Source organism: Protomyctophum bolini, assembly GCF_963924005.1.
Source record: "Protomyctophum bolini genome assembly, chromosome: 5".
In the NCBI taxonomy this organism is placed as follows: Eukaryota; Metazoa; Chordata; class Actinopteri; order Myctophiformes; family Myctophidae; genus Protomyctophum; species Protomyctophum bolini.
The window spans coordinates 6,005,472-6,032,071 of record NC_137866.1 but is presented as its reverse complement, the minus strand read 5'-3'; the positions used below and the strand labels follow the sequence as shown (position 1 = coordinate 6,032,071).

General features: G+C 45.0%; 1 protein-coding gene across 5 annotated transcripts in view; it reads right to left on the bottom strand.

The window, feature by feature from the left end:
* Positions 1-26,600, bottom strand: part of LOC308314904 (ankyrin repeat and SAM domain-containing protein 1A) — a gene marked incomplete at its 3' end in the record, with an annotated part of 126,906 nt that overhangs the window by 14,461 nt on the left and 85,845 nt on the right. For 3 of the 5 annotated variants that reach the window (XM_080762688.1, XM_080762691.1, XM_080762690.1), the window contains 3 exons: positions 19,464-19,550; positions 16,478-16,547; positions 10,066-10,190 (listed from right to left, as the gene is read on the bottom strand). In XM_080762688.1, coding sequence (XP_080618814.1) covers positions 10,066-10,190; positions 16,478-16,547; positions 19,464-19,550 — 282 coding nt within the window. The remainder of the gene's footprint in view (positions 1-10,065; positions 10,191-16,477; positions 16,548-19,463; positions 19,551-26,600) is intronic. The other 2 variants (XM_080762689.1, XM_080762692.1) reach the window with 2 other exon arrangements.

Genomic DNA, 26,600 nt, shown 5'->3' with positions numbered 1-26,600 from the left:
ATATTTAGGATGACATAGAGAGATATATTTAGGTGAAGGTGAAGTACAAAGTATGCAGCGTTTTAAGGATTTAACCCATTCTGGACGGGAACCCCTTTTGGTGTTTTAAATGAGGGTGAATCATGGAACACCAGAGGCAGTTTGTCTGTCTGTCCGTCAGTATAAAGCTCAGACGCAGCAGGTTGCTCCTCCTACTGGAAGTCTAATCCAGTTTGGATTAAATCCCAACCTGCTTCCTATCGATCAGATCTAGATGCTGCCGCTGCACAAAACCCACACAACCCTGAGTTAGTCCTGAGTCAGAAAACGGTGAACGCTGAAGCACTGTTTCCCAAACAGTGGGTCATTTTTCTTTCTTTTCTTCTTTTAAATTTAAAGTAATGCACCATTTTCATATTTTTTTTTCAGGAAATGGGGATAGAGAGATGGGGAGTGACATGCAGACATGCAGTAACGGTTGTCGGGACTCAAACCCGCGACACGCTGTCAGGCTGCACTACAGCCTTCTTTAGGCCGCTAGAGAGCCTGAAGAAATCTACCATTTTAAGATATTGAAAAAAATAACTAACTAAAAATACCAGATCTACAAGCCCACAACGTGTCACTCACGTAGATCTGCTATTTTCAGTAGTTTGGGTCAAATGGTAGTTTAGGTGTGGAGGGGAAAAGTCCTCGTCAGTCACCCCCCCGAGGCTGTGTGGCAGGCCAGGCAAGGAGCAATGGAGAACTGATCAATAAATCAATGTCAGCGCTGTATATAGTGGCCAGGGAAATAATAATAAAAAAAGCATACATTTTAATATCAATCAATAGCTGAGCGTAGCGCTGAGGGCAGCAGGAAATCTAACTGATCAGCCACCAATCACTCACATGTTGAACATGTATAAGCTCTTATGTCAAGAGCACATTGTCATTGTTGAGTGCAAGCAGACATCACGGGCGGCCATCAATGTCATTCCCCTCATATTTCAAAATGATTAACTGACAAAACCCATTAAGGTCTCTGAACCCTGATGATGACAAAGCACTGCCTGTACAACTGCAATAAACTAGCTTGAGTATTGCCTCATCTCATGACCATCATCACAAAGACCTTAACCCATTCTGACCTGAGATCAGATTCATACAAGGTTTCCACTGGACACACACTGGTCTGATTAACCCATTCTGACCTGAGATCAGATTCTAGAAAATGACAGTCGTTCTTCGATTTTTCAAAAATAGCAGACCTACAAGCTCGTAGCGCGCCACTCGGTGGCGCGCTATGAGCTTGTAGATCTGCTATTTTTCAATAGCTAAAGCATAACATGATGCCAACACCAAAATGGGTTCCCGTTCAGAATGGGTTAATAGCACCTGAGCTACCATGTCATTCATTATCACAGATAACATCACATATAGCAGAAAATAGCAGATCTACAAGCCAAAAAAAAGGACAAATCAGGCCAGGAGAGCCAGCAGTAGGGGACAACAGTACGTGCTCCCAGAGGGGGGACTCCTCACTGACGTACGACAGCAGTCACAAAGCGGTGGGATGATTGAATTGGCCTGAAGACATACATAGATAAGCCGTTCCACTAAGGTTGAAGATAATGCACAGCACAGCACTTTCTCTTAGAGATGTTGTGGGGGAGAAAAAGCGGTGCATAATATCAGAACATCCAACCTCAGGGTCGATGCAGGACAGTACAGTATCGGAGCAGATATAGCTCAGATATGACCACATAATAACTGATGCAGTACAGTATCGGAGCAGATAGCTCAGATATGACCACATAATAACTGCGACATCTCAGGTTTGATTCGAGGACAGAATCCTCTATTACAGTGGTTCTCAAACTTTAAAAAAAAGTATGTAAAAGAAAAATAAATTAACTTAGGGGTCCACTTTGAGAAACAAGGCTCTATTGCGGGTTGTTCCCTCTGTATACTCTCTTATAAAGATAAAACAATCATCTTTTAAAAGCTCCACATAAACACTGTTTTATTGTTTTATGTGTAGACCCATGTGTCTTTACTGTATTTTATGTGATTTATGTTGTCTGCCTGTTATGATGCTTTGCCGTACAACAAATCGCCCCTCGGGGGACAAACTAATAAATGAACCTGAACCTATATACCTTCCATAGCGGTGACCTTGTCTATATGGAAGGATGATTGAATGGGATGAATGGGATTATTATATTCAGTGGAGTGAAAGGCTGCTGAGTGGATAAAAATCTCATACAACAACAACCGCCATTTTCAGCCGTGCCCTCGCCCAGTCCCTCCCGAGGTAAACGAAGGCCCTCAGGCCGTAGGAACTCCAGGGATGTGAAGTCAACAGAGTGTGTTTGACTGACAGGGTGCAACTCTGTGGGGAAATCTATTTAATGCACTCTGACTAATGCAGCTCCGGGCCCGTCGTCCCGTCCAGCCAAACCGCTGTAGCAGGAGGAAGAGTGCTGTGTAGGCCTAGAGCATTAAGCAACTAGGAGACTAGTTTACTGGGGAAGAGTGCTGTGTAGGCCTAGGGCATTAAGCAACTAGGAAGACTAGTTTACTGGGGAAGAGTGCTGTGTAGGCCTAGAGCATTAAGCAACTAGGAAGACTAGTTTACTGGGGAAGAGTGCTGTGTAGGCCTAGGGCATTAAGCAACTAGGAGACTAGTTTACTGGGGAAGAGTGCTGTGTAGGCCTAGAGCATTAAGCAACTAGGAGACTAGTTTACTGGGGAAGAGTGCTGTGTAGGCCTATAGGGCATTAAGCAACTAGGAGACTAGTTTACTGGGGAAGAGTGCTGTGTAGGCCTAGGGCATTAAGCAACTAGGAAGACTAGTTTACTGGTCGACTAGGAAATCCACAAGTCCACCTTGTTGGTACTAGTTGACTAGTTTTGTGTAGGCCTCAAGATCAGGTAGATTATAGTTATAGTCACCAATGTACAAATATATATATATTTTTTTGTAACATAATAGGTAGTTAAACAACTAGTCAGCCAGGAGCGGAGCTGCTCTCACTCTGCATCACTATGATGACCATCTCTTCTTAAAGTTTAAACCTCTCTTCTTAAACTTTAAACCAATAACCATAATATGATTGACAAACCTTGTTCTTTAATTCTTCAAATCGACCAGCAGCAGTAGCAGGCACTATGACTGAGGTAACTAACTGTAGTTGCTTCACATCCAGGCAGCGGGTCGTGTGGATGTGTGATTTCTCCATCGCAACGCTTTTTCCCATCAAAGTGCCTAAACTCACAGTCACACTAACTTTGTGATCAATCAAATCAACCAGTGGTTGATTTTGTTTCCTGACAGGCCACGTATTCTATTCTGTTGACATGATTGAGTCAAAGGGGCCAGGCTATAGAACAGGAGAGAGAGAGAGAGAGAGAGAGAGAGAGAGAGAGAGAGAGAGAGAGACACACTATTCAGCATCTCAACGATGGTGATTGATAACCATAGGGAGGGTTCATCTTTTATCACTTTATCACTAAGCAGCAAGCTATGGGGCTTTGATTATGCTGATTTACAGTACATCAGGAGTCTGGCTGGCGAAGACTATAGATGAGCCTTTATTGATTGTGTCGTAACCTCACAACAAAACACTGAATGTGCATGAAGGCACTTTAATGGGAGTTCACAGACTCTACTTATCCCAGAGTCTTCCTTCCTCCACTAATGCTTCTGAAATGGATTTAAGACGCGAGAAGAAAACCCCAGCGTCACCACAGAGACTACACAACTAAATCTACGAATCCTTCCCACCGATGTTATTTCTGCCTGCATTGATTCGATTGCAGCAATTATCTTATTCCCACAGCATGCAATAAGCAGCAACATGATGTGCTGTGGTGTGTCTGTCGGTCTATTGTGTTTGATGATAAACAAAGCCCGGAGTATAACGATAACGGTTAAAAGTATTTCAGACAAACAGAACAAAGTGATGTTGCTCTGTCCTTCACACACTGTGCTTCTAAAGCCCAGCGCTTTCTGAGACAATCCTCTGTGCTCAGTAAGCTCTGTCTGCACACAGGCAAGACTTAAAGCACATCCATTCTGCTCCCAAGCATCTGGACATGTTTGTCCTCGCCTTGACAGGCTAGCAATGTTAGAAGAAGTACTTTTTTTCTTTTCTTATTGCAACTAAAAAAGTAAAAAGTAAAAGTAGCGATAAGTAAGTTAAGTAGCCCTGTCGAGCCATGAGGCCCCAGGAGCCTATCTCCTGTTTCTGTAGCGTGAGGCAGCTTGATGTACAAGTACACCCCCTGGACATGACGCTAGTATGTCGCAGGGACTTATACCCCCAATCCAACCCTTGATGCTGAGTGTCAAGCAGGGAGGCACTGGGTCCCATTTTATACAGTCTTTGGTATGACCCGGCCGGGGATCGAACCCCGACCTCCCAGTCTCAGGGCGGACACTCTAACCACAAGGCCACTATCATTGCTGCCGGGCAGAAACCTCTTATCACCATATTTAAACTTTTTTGTGTTTTAAACTATTTTCACAAATGAACACAAATGTACTATACCACAATCACACCTCAATCAAAAGGTGTTATTAAGAAGCAGATCCGCAAGCTTAAAATGCGGCACGAAGCGACAGGTTTTGAGCTAGTCGATCTGCTAGTCTCGCTACTTTACAATTTGGATCCTGAAAAGTAACAGTTTTGGACATATTATGAGGTTTCCACCCGACAGAGACAGTATACCGTCACAAGTAAAAGCTGCTATTTTTGAAAAATCGTGAAATGTGGCGCATATTTGGAATATATTTTTTTTCAGAACGAACCTTTTTAACTCAAATCTTTGCTTCTGGGGGGTCCGTGGAACAACATATTTTCTGATGGGGGTCGGCGGCCAATTACAATTAATCTTTGAGGTTCTTGACATGAAATATTGAACACCACTGAGATCTTTTTTAATATCGACGTCAGGCCTAAATGGGTTAAGTACACTGTTGCACATCAGTGCGTTCTGATCAATCCTTTCTGCTCTGCAGACAGACTTACATCTCTGTGTGATCAGCATTCAGCAGCATCTCTGTGGCTGTGCTGCTGTTCTGAGCCACATGTCCACAGGGATCACAGTGACCTTCAACGTACGTACAACCAACACAGTGTCACCAGCCGTCACACTCAAAGGATCAGTGGTGCAAAGTAACTACGTTAATTTATTCAAAGTATTGTACTTACTTACAGTAAATTTAAGATGGTTTGAAATGCAGCTCATCTCATAATAACTCTAGTCTCTGCATACTGTAGAGCATACTGTATGTATATAACTCTAGTCTCTGCTCTGGGAGTCAATAAAAAGTGTCTGTGTCTCAAAGCTCTGAACACTGAGTGCTATTGATCCATTTCCAAAATAAGACCTGAAGGACTCTGTAGGGTGGACAAGAGATCAGGATGGCTGGAATCCCTTGTATCACTTGCCGAAATTAGCAGATTTCCAAGCGAACAGTGCGTAGAGAGAGAGAGAGAGAGAGAGAGTATACTGTATTGTTTTATATTGTGTTATTGATTAGTGTTTGTATCAAGTTTCTATAATTGGAATTATCTGTGATAACACTGAAACTAAGAAGGCATAGATAAAGTGGAGACATCGATTTTGAAGAGACATTATCAGATCCACATCTAACACCGAGGATGGAGGGAGAAAGACTAAACGACCTCACAACATCGTCACATAATGAACTACATTGCGTTCATTGGTCGTCGTGGTAACAACGCAATGACATCATAGGCGTGTGTAAAAATGATGATAGTACGTTCAGACTTCAGTGTCCAGAGACTCCAGACAGATCTTTAGTAATCTGATTTAAATCCCATTTAAAACCGCCTAGGATATGTGGATCATATCTCATTTACTAAAATCTGTCTCCATGTACAGTATGTTGTTTTAGCTGTTCACAAAAAAACTGGGCTTTGATTTGATTAGATGTTCAAGCCTGGAGATTTGAATAAACCTTTTATTTTTTGGTTCAACTTTAGCTTCTCAACATCCCTGAGCATTTCAACACCATCACAGGTATTTAGCCAACTAAAACTAGACTAAAACAAACATTTCAGAAGACTAAAACTAAAACTAAATGGAATTTCATTGCAAATGTCTGTCAGAATCAACACTAAGTTGGGGCGGGGGGGGTGACATGAGGTGAGAAGAGTGTTCCTCTTCTTGACACAATAATCAATGTGTCCTGCAGGCCCTGCTGACCAGCTGGGACCTCCTGGTCACTCTGACATCAGTCCGTCTTATTACCACCGGAGGACAAACACAATAACACACCCATCCCCATTCACTACAGGGGGGGGGGGGGGGGGGGGAGAAGACACGGTTTGTCTTGTTTATAGCAGCTTTAAGAGGTGCAATACTTGAGTAAATGTACTTAGTTACACCACTGTACGATACAAGCATCTAAGGAGCAACTCAAGGCATCTTGCGGTGGGTAATGCTGTGGATCAGCAGAGGCTCAGTCAGGAGTTAGAGCTGGAACTGGAAGGTTTCCAGTTTGATCCTCAGCTCCTGGCTGTGTGTCGACGTGTCGCTAAGCAAGACACCAAAGACCTAACCGCTCCTGACGAGGAGCAGGTTGGCGTCTTGCATGGTTCCCTTCTGCTGACAGAGCGCTGTGTGTGAACGTGTGAACGGATAGGTGAATGTAATGCACATCCCTCTGCTGACAGAGCGCTGTGTGAACGCGTGAACGGAGAGGTGAATGTAATGCACATCCCTCTGCTGACAGAGCGCTGTGTGAACGCGTGAACGGAGAGGTGAATGTAATGCACATCCCTCTGCTGACAGAGCGCTGTGTGAACGCGTGAACGGAGAGGTGAATGTAATGCACATTATGTACAGCGCTGACAGAGCGGTGTGTGAACGTGTGAACGGAGAGGTGAATGTAATGCACATTATGTACAGCGCTTTGGAGAAACGCACAATTTACGACGCACAGTTCACCATTTAGCAAGAGCTTATCATCATGGCTTAACCCATTCTGACCTGAGATCAGATTCATACGAGGTTTCCACTGGGACACACACTGGTCTGATGAACCCATTCTGACCTGAGATCAGATTCTAAAAATGTCAGTCGCTCTTCGATTTTTCAAAAAATAGCAGACCTACAAGCTCGTAGCGCACCACTCGGTGGCGCGCTATGAGCTTGTAGATCTGCTATTTTTCAATAGCTAAAGCATAAAATAGTGCTAACACCAAAATGGGTGCCCGCCCAGAATGGGTTAACGCACAAATCAAAACCTGCTTGCAGTGGTAATCAAACTGCGATTGAAAAATGGCAAGTGCAGCACTCAAGGGGGTTTCAGAAAATTGGACTTCAAAGGAAGCTAATGGTACCGCCTGAGAGCTAATGGAGAGGTGACAACACATCCATATGTGATGAGTTTACAAAACAACAGCCAGCTGGAAGGAAATGGAAAGAGAGAGAGAGAGAGAGAGAGAGAGAGAGAGAGAGAGAGAGAGAGAGAGAGAGAGGGAGAGGGAGAGGGAGAGGGAGAGGGAGAGGGAGAGGGAGAGAGACAGAGACAGAGACAGAGACAGAGACAGAGACAGAGACAGAGAGAGACTAGGAGAGACAGACAGAAGAGGAGAGAGACAGAGAGAACAACTAAATGAAGCAGACGACACTGAACGCACGGAGAGATAACTCCAGACTTCACACAAAACACACAACCCATTTGAGCAAACCAGGAAGTGGAACAGAGAGGTGGAACAGAGAGGTGGACACTTGAACACACTCAGTAGACCCACAGACGTTAATGATAACTGCAGCATACTACTTTCTTTACCTCGCTTATGGTAAGTCACCTAATAGTCAATCTGAGAATCCCATCGTCAAATATTCGGGAAAACAGCGCCTCCGCTGTTGTTCCTCGAAATTAGACTCTGGGGGCAAGCTCTGTTTAGAATTTCGATCAACCGGAAAAGGCCCTTGCTTTTCCGCCGAGTTCCACTACTACCGCTGTGCCGCACTGTTTTCATTCCTACTTTCAACCATTCCTTTGCGGAACAAAACATGGATGTAACGGAGGAGGACATTTTTGCTAGTGTGCTAAGGAGAGTTGCTGTTCTACACAATGTTGAACATATCAAACCGCTTCAGCACATTTGTTTGAAATATTTAATCGATCGACGAGATGTTTTATTATGTTTACCTACTGGTTTTGGAAAAAGCCTCGTATATCAAGTAGGGATGTCAGTAACGGATAGTTTCCCAACCGGTTAGCCGACAGGATTAACCGGGTCATTAACGGATAGTGGTTGATTTTTTTCTTTTTTTTAATAGGCTACCCCAAATGTAATATGCATGTATAGGCTACATAATTAAAGTTGGTAGACGAATGGTATACATTTATTTATGCTCCTTTTTTAAAAGACAAACAAAAAAGCAACATTTAACAATATAAATAAATTGTTGTAGGCTTAATCATCAATAAACATCGCATCTGCGCGTCTACAGTAGTCCTACAGAGGTCCGCCGGTTCTAGTCCAAAACATAAATAAATCCAGTCCAGATCTGAGCAACTTATACCTATAAAGCCACTGGACGCATGGGCTAAGCCTTTTTTTATTATTAAGGAAGATCAGCAAGCATGTCACCGTGTTCCGTTTGTTGACTTTTCGCTGACGAGAAAACCCTCAAACATCGATAGCACATGGCTAACTTGATAGCCGTAAGCCGTGCCAGTGTGGGGAGACGGATAAGAGGAGGAAGCGGCAGCGGCTGTAAACGTTCTCCCTCCAGGCCAAATGGCCAATAATGGAATTAATAATGCCAAGTAGGTCTCTGCATTTATACGGTTGACATGTGTTCATCTCGTCTCGCTGTCACTCGCTTACATTTCGACTACCGCAAGTCCGCAAAGCTACCCTTGTAGCCAACTAGCCAGAAGTACAACAGAGAACTTTGGGACATTGAGGGGGCAGAAAACCGAGCCAGAGCGCTGTTCATGCAGCCTGGAGTGTGACAAGCTGGGCGGCGCAAATAAGAACAATTTTAGGCATGTGTGCAACATGACAACTGTTTTAAAGTATTGTACAGTGACAAGTACAGTCTCTGTAATGTTTATGTTGTACTATTACTAAAAACGATCTAAAATAAAGGGATTTAAGATCAGAACACGTATTTATTATTATGCAAATTAATCGTTAAAGCTGATAAAAATATCCGGATGTTTTTTAACGGTCGGCTAACCGGTTAGCCGGTTGTTTGGTGTTGTTTGTTGACCAGAGGAAGCCATGTTCAATAATAAGAAGCGTGTATAGGTTTGCTTCCAGTGGGACGAAATGTCCTAGCCGCACACACATGTAAATCCCGCCCACTAAATGTGATTGGGTGATTGCGCGGCTGACTTCCTGAACTACAGCGTCCATACTTGTAGGCCAGTGATACGTTTCTTTCTACTGCTTGCCGACAGACTAGTTGACGCGAGGCAACAGTCTGTCTTGAGAGACTACCTAATAGTAGACCCTCCAGCTAAATGCCATTATGCACATAATCAACCAAATGGCACAGATTATGCGTGGGACCGTGGGTAATGTTTGTTTTTTCTCTCCAAAAAGGGCGCATATTCACCAAAATAATCAGATCACAAAATAAAATATACGGCAATTCTAGTATATACATATTTCTCAATTTCACAGCATTAAAAATCACATAAAACTACTTGCATATTTCATTGCAAAATCAAGGATTTTACCCTGTATGATCATGGATTTCTGCCTGCGTTGTAATCTGGAGGCTAAGGTCACTCACCAGGTAGTGAGTGGAGGGTCTAACACCCTAAGGTCACTCATCCGGTAGTGAGTGGTAAGGTCAAAGGTCACTCACCAGGTAGTGGTCAGTGGTAAGGTCAAAGGTCACTCACCAGGCAGTGAGTGGTAAGGTCAAAGGTCACTCACCAGGTAGTGGTCAGTGGTAAGGTCAAAGGTCACTCACCAGGTTGTGAGTGGAGGGTCTAACACAGTGAGTGATAAGGTCAAAGGTAACTCACCAGGCAGTGAGTGGTAAGGTCAAAGGTCACTCACCAGGTAGTGGTCAGTGGTAAGGTCAAAGGTCACTCACCAGGTAGTGCAGGTCGTCGAAGCCGTTGAGCAGCAGCTTGCTCTCGTACTGCGGCAGCCCCACGTGCTCCAGCCAATCGCCCACCGGCTGCTCCAGCAGCCTGGACCCCGCCGCGGCAGCGCCACCTGGCGGCGACAGAGGGAAGCGCTTGAGCAGGGAGAAACCCTTGAGGCGGTAACAGCGACACCCGGAGGGCGACAGGGTGCACTGCCACATCATCCGGGGCCAGCAGAGGCTCCGCGGCGGTGCGGACGCCGACGCCGCGCAGCACCAGCAGCAGCCACAGGGGGCGCCGCCGTCCTCCCCGTCATCGGCGAGCGGCTGGTGAGACAGTGTCGCCCGCGGGAACGGGGGTGGCGGCGGCTCCCGCCGGGTCAGCGGAGGCCGAGGGCCACGGTTTACCACCTGACCGACAGGAACACAACTATAAACCCCTCGGTCTCCACCAGGGGGCAGCGCCGCGGTCACTTAAGATGGTTGTTTATACCAGCTTGAGAAGAGCGAGAAAAAAAAGGGGGGAGTGTCCTGCACAGTCTTCACTTGCAACAAAAAAATAGTTTAATGCAGATACGTTTGGGCTGCACGGACCTCCATCAGGCGTGAGACGTTTATACAAGCTCTAATCTACCACGTACCCTAAACAGTCCGAAACGCTATATGACAATAGGAATATGTTTTGTTTTAATAATATGCACTATTAAAACAAAAAGTCTAAGTCCTATGAATATCTCTATCCCAGGCGTTGGGTGAATGGAAGCTGGTTGCTTTACAAGTTAAAATCCACAATACATCTTTGGTCTGTTAAAAAAAAAAATACAAGATTGTCTGTAAGAAGTACAACAAAAGCAACAACGTCCATGTCCCGTCATGTGTCAGGAAATAGACTTTGCTGAAGATTAAAAACTCACAGGTCTAAATTAAACGCACATCCTATACAATCCCATGGTTTTATGAGAAACCTGGCTAGGAGACGGAGAGGAGTGAAGCACTGCATGGTCTCTGAGTCCTCTGGAAACTCTGGAGGAGACGGAAGAGTAGCAGACCGCTGGATCTGGACGACTGCCGACCACACTCATCCCTGATGCACCGATCTGACCTCGTCAGCAGACCGCACGCACACACGCACACAAACACACGCACGCACAAACACACGCACGCGCGCACGAGGCAGTACAGCAGAACAAAGAGGAACTACACAGAGACTAATAGAAAACCATGTGTCCAGTCACGGTGTAACGCAGAGAGGAGTCGACGTCCACATTCGGCCAGAATCTAGACCACAACCGGAGACACAACTTCAACACAACTGACTCCGTTTAACTGTAGACATGCATGTCATCTAAAAGTAATTTCAGTCCATAAACAAATAACACGCACACACCTTGTTGTAACCATTCAAACTCAGCCTCACATCTGAATGTTCGACTTGCAAGTCGTGTCTTTATAAACTATATCATTCTAAATCAACACCATCGTTCTAAAGGGACGCATTTATCAGATCAGGATCATGGAGACCAAACAAAACAAACTGAGAAAAAAAAAAGAATAAATCAAAAGCGGAAACTCAACTCAACAAAATATCATAACGTTAAAATCAGCGGAAGAAAACGGCTGATCATTTAACTTTATGTGTTCCTTTAACTGTGTATGACGTTTCTTCTATGTCACTAGCTGCGCCCCCCCCCACCACCACCACGACACACACACACACACACACACACACACACACACAGTCCCGTTGAGGGCAGATTCCAGGTCACACTGCAGACCAACTCCTCAGTAGTTACAGACGGGTCCCGTCAGCTCCGCAAAACAAACATTCCTCATATTGGACATGAACGCCGGCTCCCTCTGTCTGTCTGTCTGTCTGTCTGTCTGTCTGTCTGTCTGTCTGTCCTGTCCTGCCCTGTCCTGTCCTGTCCTGTCCAGCTGAGGTCCAGTGGTGCTCAGCAGGCTGAAGAACAGAGCATCAGATTCTGGAGGTCTAACGTAGCAACGTAACGTCCTTCCATCGTCCTGCTGAAATGCTGCTATAGCAGCTCCTCACTGTACTTCCTATACTCTCTCCTCTCTCTCTCTCTTTCCTCTCTCTCTCTGTGTCTCTCTCTCTCCTCTCTCTCTCTCTCTCTCTGTGTCTCTCTCTCCTCTCTCTCTTTCCTCTCTCTCTCTCCCCCTACTTGCTTGCATGCGTCTCTGCCCTCCCTTCACTGCCTCCCCTCCTCCTCCTCCTCCTCCTCTCCTCTCTCTGCATCGTGGGTGTTTGTTTGTCCATTTAGCTTACAGATCCCCCTCCAATAATTTCCTCTCTCTCTCCCTCCCCCTCTCTCCCTCCCTCTCCCTCTGACCTAACCCCACCCCCCTCCATCTATTTCACTCTGACGAGGTAATGGCTAATCAATCAGCAGATAAAAATAATAATAAAAAAAAAGGCACGGCCGCCCGCTTGTTGGGATGGAGCCACAGGCTCTGGCAGCGGATTGGACAGGATTCAAGGTTCAAGCGACCCGCTGGACACTCTGGCAGCGGATTGGACAGGATTCAAGGTTCAAGCGACCCGCTGGACACTCTGGCAGCGGATTGGACAGGATTCAAGGTTCAAGCGACCCGCTGGACAGTGGATAATAACAGCTTTGCTGCAGTCTTGGGTCATTCTTGGCTTTTCTTCTGCCTAATTTAGTTCAGAACGCATCAGAACGCATCGCAGGCATCACGTCTATAAAGGCAGATCTACAAGTTCAGAACGCATCGCAGGCATCATGTCTATAAAGGCAGATCTACAAGTTCAGAACGCATCGCAGGACTCACGTCTATAAAGCAAAGATAAAAAGATAAAAACAGACAATGCCCTGACGTGCACTGTGTGGGCATTAATATTTTAAAGACCTCAATCCAATGCAGTCCACACTAAATAAATAAATATATAGACAACAATGGGCTCCAATAAATCCAGCACAGTGCTGCGGTGTGGTGTGATTAGGGCTGTGCTTTGAATGTAAACCGTGGGCTGCTGGATTAGACGTACTGAGTGATCTGAGGGACCAGAGGGACAGAGGAGTCAATGCCACAGGGTTTCTCTACTACAGCCCAGGGACAGAGGAGTCAATGCCACAGGGTTTCTCTACTACAGCCCAGGGACAGAGGAGTCAATGCCACAGGGTTTCTCTACTGCAGCCCAGGGACAGAGGAGTCAATGCCACAGGGTTTCTCTACTACAGCCCAGGGACAGAGGAGTCAATGCCACAGGGTTTCTCTACTACACGTCAGTGGTTCTGCGATTATTCAAAAATAGCAGACTTACAAGCTCGTAGCGCGCCACCGAGCTTGCAGATCTGCTATTTTTCAATAGCTAAAGCATAACATAATGCTTACACCAAAAGGGGTTCCCGCCCAAAATAGGTTAAACTGTTAACCCATTTAGGCCTAAGGCCGATTCTAAAAAACGCCTCTAAATCCTGACCTGAAGGTTTCTGAAAAACTTCAAATATTTATATAGCAGCGTCAAAAAATTTACATTTTTGAATACTGTACATACTGTACAGAACCCAAATATCCGGCGGAGGGGGTAAGATACCAATAGGGGTTCGCGCCAAGAATGGGTTAAAGTGTGTCAGTGTGGGTTTCATCAAATATTGGGCCAATGAAAAGCGTCAACGACGAGTGACTACCGACTACACTACATTGGATCCATTGAAATACAGGTTCTTAGAATCAACCTTTTTTTTTGGACATACACGGTTTCCACGTCAACCGAAAGCACCCACATGCACTTTGTTGGTGGCAAGAATAGCTTGTCTGGCCGACTGGGACCAATCGCTATGGGCAGGAAGAAAATAGGGTACAGCGCCAGAGTATGGAATATGCCACGCACGTACGCACGCACGCACACCCCCACGCACGCACGCACACACGCACGCACGCACCCTAACGGGTCCATTTGGTTCCATTTGTACAAAATTAACATTTTCGTTTTCCAATATAAATCGGGGTACCAGAGGTAGAAATGCTATTAAATCGAGGGTCCGTAGCATAATGTAATGTGTGTGAAAATCACTGCTAGAGCCGTAAAAATCGGGGTCACTGGCACATCTTCAAATGGGGGGTCCCGTGGCCTAATTTGGGGGTCCTTGACACGAAAAGGTTTGGGAACCACTGCCCTACGGAGTGACTTTGGCAGAAAGACCCCGGCTTGTATCTGGGTTAGAGAACAGAGACTGGAAGCACCGTTCTGAAACAAATGGGGACATCCCCAGAAGTACACTAACTACAGTACTACATCCTTGAATTATATACTACAGTACTACATCATTGCCTTCGCTCCATTTTGCATCATTTTATGTTTTCTTCTATTCTTTTTCACAAGTTGTTGCTTTTATGAATATGACTAAATAATTCCCTCGGAAGGAACGAATGTCAAACCAACCCCTGGGTTTAAAAATATATTAAAATATACAGGCTAAAGCCACAGAAGAGTGTGCAGAACCAGAACCCGGGCCTAGAGGCTGTGGCTGCTGATGTCAGCTCATCTGACAGAACACCAGCTGTCCACACCTCTGGAGCACGTTGTCAGAGGAGGAAAGTAACTAAGTACATTTACTCAAGTACTCTAGGCTATATTTAAGTACAATGTTGAGGCATTTCTACTTTACTTATGCATCTCCAATTTACAATACTTTTACTCCATCACATCACAGAGGCAAAGATTGCATTTTTACTCTACTACAATTATTTGAAAACTTGAAACAAAAACATACCTTAACCAATTCAGCCCTATATACAAATTAGTCCATTTGATAATAAGCCAATCTGCTATTTTCAAAAGATTTTATGCACGAAAACTGAACATTGAATTGGGACATTAATTCTGCACCATGAGCACTTTTACTTTTGGTACATGTAAACAAACACGTTAAATGTCCATTACTTTTCCCACCACTGTGTGTTCTCCTCTATTTTAACTGTATCTTTGGCGAGCTAGCTTGATTTCCCTTGAGGCTATATTCAGATAGCTCCATTGATCAGCAGGGATGGTTTAGTGACAATTTAAACTATACAAACGTGTGGAAAAGCTGGGCTAATAAGACGTCTAGAGACAAATAAGCGTATATAGCCTTTTGGGCCAAAGCACAGTCATCACCGTTAGGCAGAAACCTCATATCCCCATTTCAACGTAAATACATCTAGTAGTCTGTCATTTGTGATGAAATAATAATATGTACCTCGAAGCAATTCGGAACACGGTATGTAAGTCACGTACATGCGACATATTTTTATTCCATGATCAATTAAGATAGCAATCGATCAATCAATCAATCAATCAGGTTGTGTTTTTATTCTTTTGAAAAGTTTTGGAAATACAAGGTTTCCACCCATCAACGACAAAATCCTGCAAATCATGTATAAGACTAACATAGTTGTAAAGTGTGAAGGTTTTGAGGAAAGGTTGGAAGATAAAACTAAGACAAACTAAGCCCATAACCGTCTCTACCAGAGGCCAAGAGCAAAGCTACGATACAGCCTTTTATTCTCCAGCCTGAGGGAACCCATATACGCTACCACATGGTGGATAAACCTAAAACCAACAGCGATGGGATTTATTCCACAACGTTGAAGCATAAGGAGATAACAATTAAAACCCCACAGAAAATAAATATTCATCCCCCATATGCACCGATAAGTACTGAGATAACACCGGCAGCTGGCCAGCTCTTAAAGGCACTGGAGAAAAAAAGAAAGGTAATATTATCAGCCAAGTTAAAGAAAGCTGTGCAAGTGCACAAGAGTGTCTGGGTTGGTACGAGTCATATTACTGTCACTGTCTGTCGTGCACTGAACCTGCCTTTCTATGTGTGTCGTTTTGCATTTATTCTCTTTGCTGGACTCTGTGGGTTGGTTTGAAATCATTTCCTGTGTTTATTGAAGTGTACAGATTTATATATAGATATCCCTGAGTTAACACAACTGGACCCATGGGTCATTAAAAGAAAACCTGACCCGCAGCGCATCACAAAACCACACGTATCCAGACGCTAACTCGCCCACGCTGTGGTATCTGAAGCTAAACAGTGTAGAACGGAAAGCAGCTGCACGTTGTGGGGAAGATCATTATGTTACTGCCGGCACCAGGCGGTGAAATGAGTTCTCGCAACAATAGCGCTGGCCACGTAAGATAGGACCCTGTATGTCAGTGGTTCCCAAAGTGGGGTCCGGGGACCCCCAGGGGTACCTGAGGGAGTTCCAGGGGGTCCCCAGTTAAATGATAGTTTGGAACCAAATGGGCCCTTATGGGTCTGTAACTCAGAGATTTTACAATATAAATTGGGGGGTCCCAGAGATAGAAATGCCATTAAAATGGGGGGTCCGTAGCCTAATGCATGTGAAACTCGGGTATAAAGTTATACTGTAGTAACTGTACCTGGCGTGGCGTACTGCTGGTCTCGGGAGAAGTCGATGCCGGCGCCAATCAGAGTCATGATCTTCTCGATCTGAGGACAGCAGAGAACAACAACAACATGGCATGAGAACAGAACCGAGCCCGTTGAAGGATTACCGGACTAGACACTTTCTAAACCTTAATCTTATTATCTTATTATTATATCCCAGAACGAGTGATACAGGTGATTTTGTTTTATTATTATTATTAGATATCAGTCTTTCATAATGACTAAATACTCTCCGTGGTGTAGAGTATTTATAGTTGCCGCCATAGTGGAAATATGAAAAATGAATTTTTGAGCTATAAACATAAATAAAACCGCGAAACCCCACCGCCCACTCAGTTATGAAAACTTTCATCTGTACCACACATTTTAGGATATATATATAATAACAGAATAAGGTAAGAAACGGCTATTCCGGGATTATCATTTAATGGATTAATTGAACCCATAAGCAGCAAACTGACTTCATAGATGATTTAAACCCATAACCACCTTATCTGACCCCATTGATGGGTTCAAGTTCAACCTGAGTGTTTTGCATTTTTCTTCTTCTCCGTGTCAGCAAAACAGTATTGAGTATTACTTTTTTATTTTTATACTAGCACTGTGGAAGTTTAAAGCTCTGGCATTATGATAAGTTACCCTATAGTGGGTAACTTCTTACAATGCCAGAGCTTTAAACTTTAACTTTTATAGAAGACACTAAAATGTGTAAAGCAACTCTATTCAGGAGACGTGATGTATTCTTCATACCCATGGTAGGTATTCCATAATCTTTCACAGTGTTTTTGTGCCGTAGTTTAATATTAGGTAAACACATTTTCCTATAGCTTTATAAAAAAATAAAGCGCTGGTGCCTTGCAAACAAAAATAATGCTGCTCATATTTTCACAAGTAACCCAATCTCTAATTTGCCGTATAATCACAATGCATTTAATTGAATCATGATGATAATATCAACGGAGGGAAAAACGACAGAGCCGCAGGAGTTGTGATTAAATGATGAAGGAACAATGTAATCTTCAAGCAGAGTTCACAGGAGGTCCAGATGCAGATCCCAGTGAATAATGGCCGACTTATCGTCCACAGAGACCAACAGTTTTGGGTTTCCACCCGACAGACAGAGACGATATACTGATCTATTACCCAGAACACAGAGAGCAGGACGACGCAGAACACCACAGAGATATAAAAACAAGAGATCTACAACTCAATGAAACATTCACCATCCACCAGAGTAATATAACACACATCCATGCAGCAGATCTACAACTCTATGAAACATCCACCAGAGTAATATATAACACACATCCATGCAGCATACATTTGTAAATAATGCATGTGAATATGGACTCTACCACCCTCTAGGAAGAATCACTACACCACAGGGATGCACACATGTACCCGTACGCGCACGCACGCATGCACGCACAGTCGCACACACGCAGTCACACACATGCAGGCAAATCCCTTCGCAATCATTCACTGGGGCAGTGAAGCTGCAGTGTGCAATATTACACCTGTCACACAGCTATAGACAAAGCCCCTTCCTCCCATCCCATCAAGGCTGGGGTACTGTGTGTGTGCTCGTGCACGTGTGTGTGTGTGTGTGTGTGGCTGAGTATGTAGGGAGAGGGGGGTGTACATATAACAGATGTGTAAGAAAACATTGATACACAATAATGGAATCTTTGTATCGATTCTCAACACCGAAAAGATTGTTTATTTTTTACTGGTATAGAACGTCGCACAATGTTTTGGGGTCGATCAAATAATTAGAAAGAAGAGAATAAAGGCAGGGTACAACACTTTTTGTTTAGTTTATCTTCTTACTAATTAGATGAAGCCTATGGGGAAATTAATGGGGAATTATTTCCTGGGCCACTCCTCGTTCTTAAAGGGGGCGGGACTGCGACGCTCTATAGGGCATAGGCTAAATAAAAAAAAAAGAGTAGTGCAATAATGCTGGATGTTACAGGGACTGTGATGAATATGAATGGTGTCTTCTTCATTTTATAACATTAGACTTTTATCTTTGGATGGATGAGCCCCCAACAGAGAGGCACAACTGACTGGCAGCTGCTGCTACACTTGGAACCTTTTCAAACGAATGCCTCACAATCTATTAAGAACACAAGGTGAGCGTGAAACCATATTCGGCAGTGGTTCAGGAGGTAGAGCGGCCGCTTGTGAACCGGCAGGTTCCCAGTTCGATCCCGGGGAGTTAGTGTCGAAGTGTCCTTGAGCAAGACACTGGACCCCTAATTGCTCCTGATGAGCAGGTTGGTGGTGCCTTGCACGCCGTCAGTGTTGTGAATGTAATGCACATTGTAAAGCCTCTTAACCCATTCTGACCTGAGATCAGATTCTAACGCACAGAAGAACGGTGGTTCTTTAATGCATTTTGACCTGAGATCAGATTCTAAAAATGTCTTCTACATCCTGACAGTTTTCTGAAAAAGCTATGTTTCTATGTCAGTCGTTCTTCGATTTTTCAAAAATAGCAGACCTACAAGCTCGTAGCGCGCCACTCGGTGGCGCGCTATGAGCTTGTAGATCTGCTATTTTTCAATAGCTAAAGCACAACATAATGCTAATACCAAAAGGGGTTCCCGCCTAGAATGGGTTAAAGGCGCTATATGAACACATTTGAGAATTTGAGATGCATGCACTGATGTGGTAAAGAAAGGTCGTAGCCGATTTATACACAGAAAATAGCCGATCTCCAAGCTGACACAATGCGACGTGTTGGGAGGCTTGAAAACCAGCCATTTTCAGCGTGCGGCCCCATGCCGCGTGGATCTATAAATCAGGCCTTAGGAGGAAGAGAGAAACGATGACCGACGACGTCATACTGCATATAGTTCCAAAAGCGTTATTATGGAAGCCTGAAAGAATCCCAGATCTATAATAACGTCGATAAAGAAGAGACCCAGAACCAAATGAAGGAGGCGATCTTACGCTGTCGAGGGAACTACTTCTCTGTCTCGGTGGTGGTGGCGTGGTGGAGGGACTCCCTGTGGTGGAGGGAGTCATCAGGCTCTGCTGCTGAGAGAGGGTTTCCGTTTCCATTACATCCAACACTTTGATCTGTAATTCAATGCACTGCCACCTACTGTCCATTCAATGCACTGCCACCTTACTGTCCTTTCATCTGGGACATTTTAGACTGTATTCAATGCACTGCCACCTTACTGTCCTTTCATCTGGGACATGTTAGACTGTATTCAATGCACTGCCACCTTACTGTCCTTTCATCTGGGACATTTTAGACTGTATTCAATGCACTGCCACCTTACTGTCCTTTCATCTGGGACATTTTAGACTGTATTCAATGCACTGCCACCTTACTGTCCTTTCATCTGGGACATTTTAGACTGTATTCAATGCACTGCCACCTTACTGTCCTTTCATCTGGGACATTTTAGACTGTATTCAATGCACTGCCACCTTACTGTCCTTTCATCTGGGACATGTTAGACTGTACCAAGATCCATACACCGTCTATTCTAACACACTGTGGCACTGGTATAACTCATTGATAAATGTCAAACAGAGGCACATTGTGCAGTTTGATGCATTGTGGAATGTATAGTGTAGACTATTATTAACCCATTCTGACCTGAGATCAGATTCATACGAGGTTTCCACTGGACACACATTGGTCTGATGAACCCATTCTGACCTGAGATCAGATTCTAAAAAAATGTCTGTGATTTTTGATTTTTCAAAAATAGCAGACTTACAAGCTCGTAGCGCGCCACTCGGTGGCGCGCTATGAGCTTGTAGATCTGCTATTTTTCAATAGCTAAAGCATGACATGATGCTGACACCAAAATGGGTTCCCGTTCAGAATGGGTTAACCCTTTCTAGGGGTGCCTAAGACACAACATGGTTCACACCTTCCCCAGGTCCAACTGAAGTAGCCACAAGGACAAAAAAGTTGCAAAATACAAAAAAAAAGTATGTATTCAAAATTGTCAAACACAACAAAAAGAAAGACGACCATAGTCGTAACACCCTACACAAAACATTAGACAGACAGACAGACAGACAGACAGACAGACAGACAGACAGACAGACAGACAGACAGACAGACAGACAGACAGACAGACAGACAGACAGACAGACAGACAGACAGACAGACAGACAGACAGACAGACAGACAGACAGACAGACAGACAGACAGACAGACAGGATTGGTTGATGGATGGATGGAGGGATGGATGGAGTTGGTCCAAAAATGGCTGGCATACGTACATCCTTGCAAATTATTTCAAGTGCTTCTGTATTCGATATCTGCCCGTCCAGAAATAGCTTCAAAGCTAATCCAGATTAAATACGAGGACTACATTTCCATGTCAATGCAGAAGGAGAGGAGAGAGAGAGGAGAGGAGAGAAGGAGAGGAGAGAGAGATGGGAGGAGGAGTTCCAGACAAACATTTAAAGTACTTCTACTGCATCACGTGCAGATAGTGACCATTTCATCATCTGTGGGAGCACAGATAAAGGTCACACACACACACACACACACACACACACACACACACACACACACACACACACACACACACACACACACACACACACACACACACACACACAGACACACACACACACACACAATGAAACAGGCTGTGCTAACACTTGCTCTACTTTCATAAAAGGGGCCCAGTTCTCTATTGAACAGAACAGAGGACACAGAGCCCAGTAGTGTCACTAGGACAGAGAGAGGCCCGGCAGAACAGAACAGAACACAAGCCCAGTATAGTGTCACTAGGACAGAGAGTGGCCAGGCAGAACAGAACAGAAGTGGGACAGAAAGGAATGCTGCTGGAATGTAGAGGTACTGTCTAGACTCTAGCGGGTTTACATTACAATCAGCCTCACGACATTTGACATGAGGCAGGTGTGATCTGGTAGTGGAACTGGCTAAATAAGTCCTTCTGGGAGGACCATGGAAGCACTCGGCCTGTCGGCTAGGCTTCTGGGAGGACCATGGAAGCACTCTGCCTGTTGGCTATAGGCTTCATATGGGAGGACCATGGAAGCACTCGGCCTGTCGGCTATAGGCTTCATATGGGAGGACCAGGGAAGCACTCGGCCTGTTGGCTATTGGCTTCATATGGGAGGACCATGGAAGCACTCGGCCTGTCGGCTATAGGCTTCATATGGGAGGACCATGGAAGCACTCTGCCTGTTGGCTAGGCTTCTGGGAGGACCATGGAAGCACTCTGCCTGTCGGCTATAGGCTTCATATGGGAGGACCATGGAAGCACTCGGCCTGTTGGCTAGGCTTCTGGGAGGACCAGGGAAGCACTCGGCCTGTCAGCTATAGGCTTCATATGGGAGGACCAGGGAAGCACTCGGCCTGTCAGCTATAGGCTTCATATGGGAGGACCATGGAAGCACTCGGCCTGTCGGCTATAGGCTTCATATGGGAGGCGCTGAGAGGAGTCTCTCTGGAGTAGAGGGACTCCATTGTGAGAGCAGCTCGCTCTCCATTCCCATCCGCAGCACAATGGACCAAGGGGTCATAGGTCACTGAGGAGGCGGAAGGTCAACAGCTGAGGAGTTGGAGAGACTGAGAGACGCTCCTGGAGAGATGAAAAGATAGCGGAGTCCATTCATCATGGGCAGCAGGAGGGCTGATCCAAGTATTAGCATGGAGATTATTTTTAGCCAATTATTTTCACATTTTCTTCCTTTACGATTTATAGCCGTTATGCCCAATTCCCCACACATCTCTGTGCGTGGTCTTAATGTCACCGTTGTGTCGCTACTGGCTGACTGGCTGACTTGCCAGTGAGGAGCCCCCACTGGGAGGATTACTTACATACTTTTTTACTTACTTTTTTTGTCTCGTGCCTAATGCTTTGCACACGCACTGTTTATGACTATCACCTGCACTTTAATGGTTATGTGCACCTTTGTACAGATACTCAGTATCTGCTATGTGAACTGTTTGTTTATTTGTACTGTCTCAGTGTTTTAATGTACTGTCTATGCTGCAACCCAATTTGCCCTTCGGGGACACTAAATAAACTTGAACCTTGAACCTTGTAGACAGTAAGGAGCGGCCTCACCTGGCTCCTTACAAACACGGCCACTTACAGACGCTCGGTCAGGCACCACAGAGGATTCAAACCCCTGGCCTCTGTGGTGGTGGACTGAAACTTTAACCCATTTTGATCTGAGATCAGATTCTAAAAATGTCTTCTACATCCCAACAGTCTTCTGAAAAAGCTATCGTTCTTCGATTTAAAAAAACATAGCAGACCTACAAGCTCGTAGCGCGCCGCTCGTTGGCACGCTACGAGCTTGTAGATCTGCTATTTTTCAATAGCTAAAGCACAACATAATGCTAACACCAAAAGGGGTTAAGATTTGGTGCAGCTTGGCAGAGAGGAGAGGACACACTGTTCAGGGTGAAACAAAGTGCTGCTGGCACATAGAGAGAGACAGCACCCAGACAAAGTGGGCACACAGTAGCAAGCTGGCACCAACATGGAGGTGATGGGCACACAGTAGCAAGCTGGCACCAACATGGAGGTGATGGGCACACAGTAGCAAACTGGCACCAACATGGAGGTGGGCACACAGTAGCAAGCTGGCACCAACATGAAGGTGGGCACACAGTAGCAAGCTGGTACCAACATGGAGGTGATGTGCACACAGTAGCAAGCTGGCACCAACATGGAGGTGATGTGCACACAGTAGCAAGCTGGCACCAACATGGAGGTGATGGGCACACAGTAGCAAGCTGGCACCAACATGGAGGTGATGTGCACACAGTAGCAAGCTGGCACCAACATGAAGGTGGGCACACAGTAGCAAGCTGGTACCAACATGGAGGTGATGTGCACACAGTAGCAAGCTGGCACCAACATGGAGGTGATGTGCACACAGTAGCAAGCTGGCACCAACATGGAGGTGATGGGCACACAGTAGCAAGCTGGCACCAACATGGAGGTGGGCACACAGTAGCAAGCTGGCACCAACATGGAGGTGATGTGCACACAGTAGCAAGCTGGCACCAACATGGAGGTGATGGGCACACAGTAGCAAGCTGGCACCAACATGGAGGTGATGGGCACACAGTAGCAAGCTGGCACCAACATGGAGGTGATGGGCACACAGTAGCAAGCTGGCACCAACATGGAGGTGGGCACACAGTAGCAAGCTGGCACCAACATGGAGGTGATGTGCACACAGTAGCAAGCTGGCACCAACATGGAGGTGATGGGCACACAGTAGCAAACTGGCACCAACATGGAGGTGGGCACACAGTAGCAAGCTGGCACCAACATGGAGGTGATGGGCACACAGTAGCAAGCTGGCACCAACATGGAGGTGATGGGCACACAGTAGCAAGCTGGCACCAACATGGAGGTGGGCACACAGTAGCAAACTGGCACCAACATGGAGGCGCGGCCATTAAACAAGCTGGCACCAAACATGAAAGCCAAACAGAGAACAATGTGCCCAGTGGCAGGTGCCAGTGCTGATGAATTCATGCCAATGTGTCTCTCTATATGCCAATGTCTAACCACCTTCCAGGCTCTCTTGAGAAACCTCATGTTCAGCTTTAAAAGCAGACTTGATGGGTCACATAATAACGTGATTAAGGTGTTGACTAATCCTAGGTTTAGCACTGTTAGATACCGCTCTTTGATGTGGAAACATTGGTATGAGTGCCTCCTATAGATGTATTATTATATTTTTTTTATGAGAGTTTTAGAGTTTTATGAACCAATGTATTTATTTGTAACTGTTTTGTATGTTTTTAATTGTCGTTTGTCGTCTACTGGCTACGGCTGTCAATAAAGTTTCATTCATTAATTTATACTACATTCAGACAAGTATGTCTTCAATGCCATTTGATTGAGTGATTTGACTGAATACTTTATTAAGAGTTTGCATGCAAGGTCAGCTACTGTAAAAAAGGAATTATCGAAGAAAGCCTATGGCTTGTTTGAATTGGGGGTCCTTTTGTACTCAATTGATGAAAATATTAAATGATAGACAGATATAAAATAGGCCTATTGTGCTCCAACATCATATAAACGAGTAGAAAATATGTACAGTAAACGGGTGCAGTACTTAGTTTAGTAAGCTTTTGGTTTAGACTAGTCATCCAGTCATTAGTCCTACAACTACAACCTATCTCAAACCCTCACCCTAACCCTAACCTCCCACGGGGCAGCACACCTAAACCTAACCTTAACCCATGTCTAACCAATGACTAGTCTAACCCTAACCTCCCACGGGACAGCACACCTAAACCTAACCTTAGCCCATGTCTAACCGACTAGTCTAAACCAAGTAGACTATGCTCCCCACAGTAAACAGCTCATGAGGTGTGGGGGGTAGGCTTTGACTTTTAGACGCCATTGATGTAATACATATTAGGAAAAGAGAAAGGAACCTGCACACTATATGCTCCAACAGGTATATTTATTGACTGCGTTTCGAGCCAAGGCTCTTCATCTGGTCAAAAACAACAACCTGTTGGAGCATATGAGTGTGTTCTCTTTTCCTATATGTCACTTTTTGAACCCAGCACCTCCACGAAGTGATGTGTGTATTTTACTACAGTTTATAAATATTAAACATACTAGGATGATCAAGTATATGGCGTTAATTTACATTTAAAACAACACAAACAGAATATGGAGATACAAGGTTTCTGCTCTGGCATCAATGTGCGTGGCTCATGGAAGAAAGGTTTCGTAGACTGTAGACTGTAGTCATTAAATCATCCAGGCTGGCCAGTTAGACAGGCTCAGCATGAAAGGACGCTTTATTTTGAAGCCTTCCAACCCAAGCGGCAAATAACAAGACCTTTGTATTGTAACCGATGACAACATTATTACACTATTTACAATCTAGGCATTATAAGCACAGTGGGTTCTCAACGTACGGTCCGGGGACCCCCCAGGGTCCTTCAGGTCGGGGGTCCCCAGCAAAAAGGTGTTAATATACGGCATAGCATCATACTACCTATATTTTGAAGATACGTTTTTCGAAACGTGTGTTTTTTTATCTTCATCAAGTTGGAAAATAGCAGATCTACAAGCTCATAGCGCTACATGCTTGTAGGTCTGCTGTTTTTGAAAAATCGAAGAACAACTGACATACATAGAAACATAGCTTTTTCAGAAAACTGTCAGGATGTATAGAAGACATTTATATAATCTGATCTCAGGTCAGAACACATCACGCAGGATGCCAATCATTCTCTATACTATATTCAGACGAGTCTTTCTTCAATGCCGTTGACGTAATTAAGCAGTATTACACTCCAGGGTGTGCTTTATCGTGAATATTGGCACGCCATGCAAGTGATGCAGGTCAGGAACGAGGCAGAGCCGAGTTCCACAAACCGTTCGGTCCTCGTTTACTCAACCACGCTAGACAACCTTTCTCAGACTGGACACATCTATAAATGTCTCTGTCTGTCTGTACGTCTGTCTGTACGTGTGTACGTGTGTACGGCTGTAATGCACGTAACTCGAGAACTGTTCGACCCACCGAACACATGCGTTACACACCCCCTCAGGGAGTGCAGTGCCCGGTGTCAAGTCGGGCGGACCCACGGTTGTCCAGAAACGCGCAAAAGGCCTCTGCCCGGGCTCTGGACAGGGCCCCTGCCCAGGCTCTGGACAGGGCCCCTGCCCGGGCTCTGGACAGGGCCCCTGCCCAGGGTCCATATATGGAGCTGTTCTGACAACACAACACTCCATATTTGGAGCATGCCTGACACAGAACTCCATATATAGGAATAAAGGGACACAGATACATAAATCTCCATATATGGGCATAAAATGACACAGACAGATGGGTGGAACGGGTACTCTGACACGGGTACAACGGGTATTGCATATAGCCGAGTGGGGGCATGGATCTCTAACGTCCATCGTTACCAACTCTGAATTTCTCATTTTCTATCCACAATTTGTTTTAATGCCAGATTTAGCTACTGTGACTGCAAACGTGTCCAATGCAAACTGCAAGCCTAGCCCTCCGATACGCTCTCTGATCAGCCCAGCTGATTTATATGTTTTGATTAGGTGTGCTGTCGTGCTGGTTTGAACC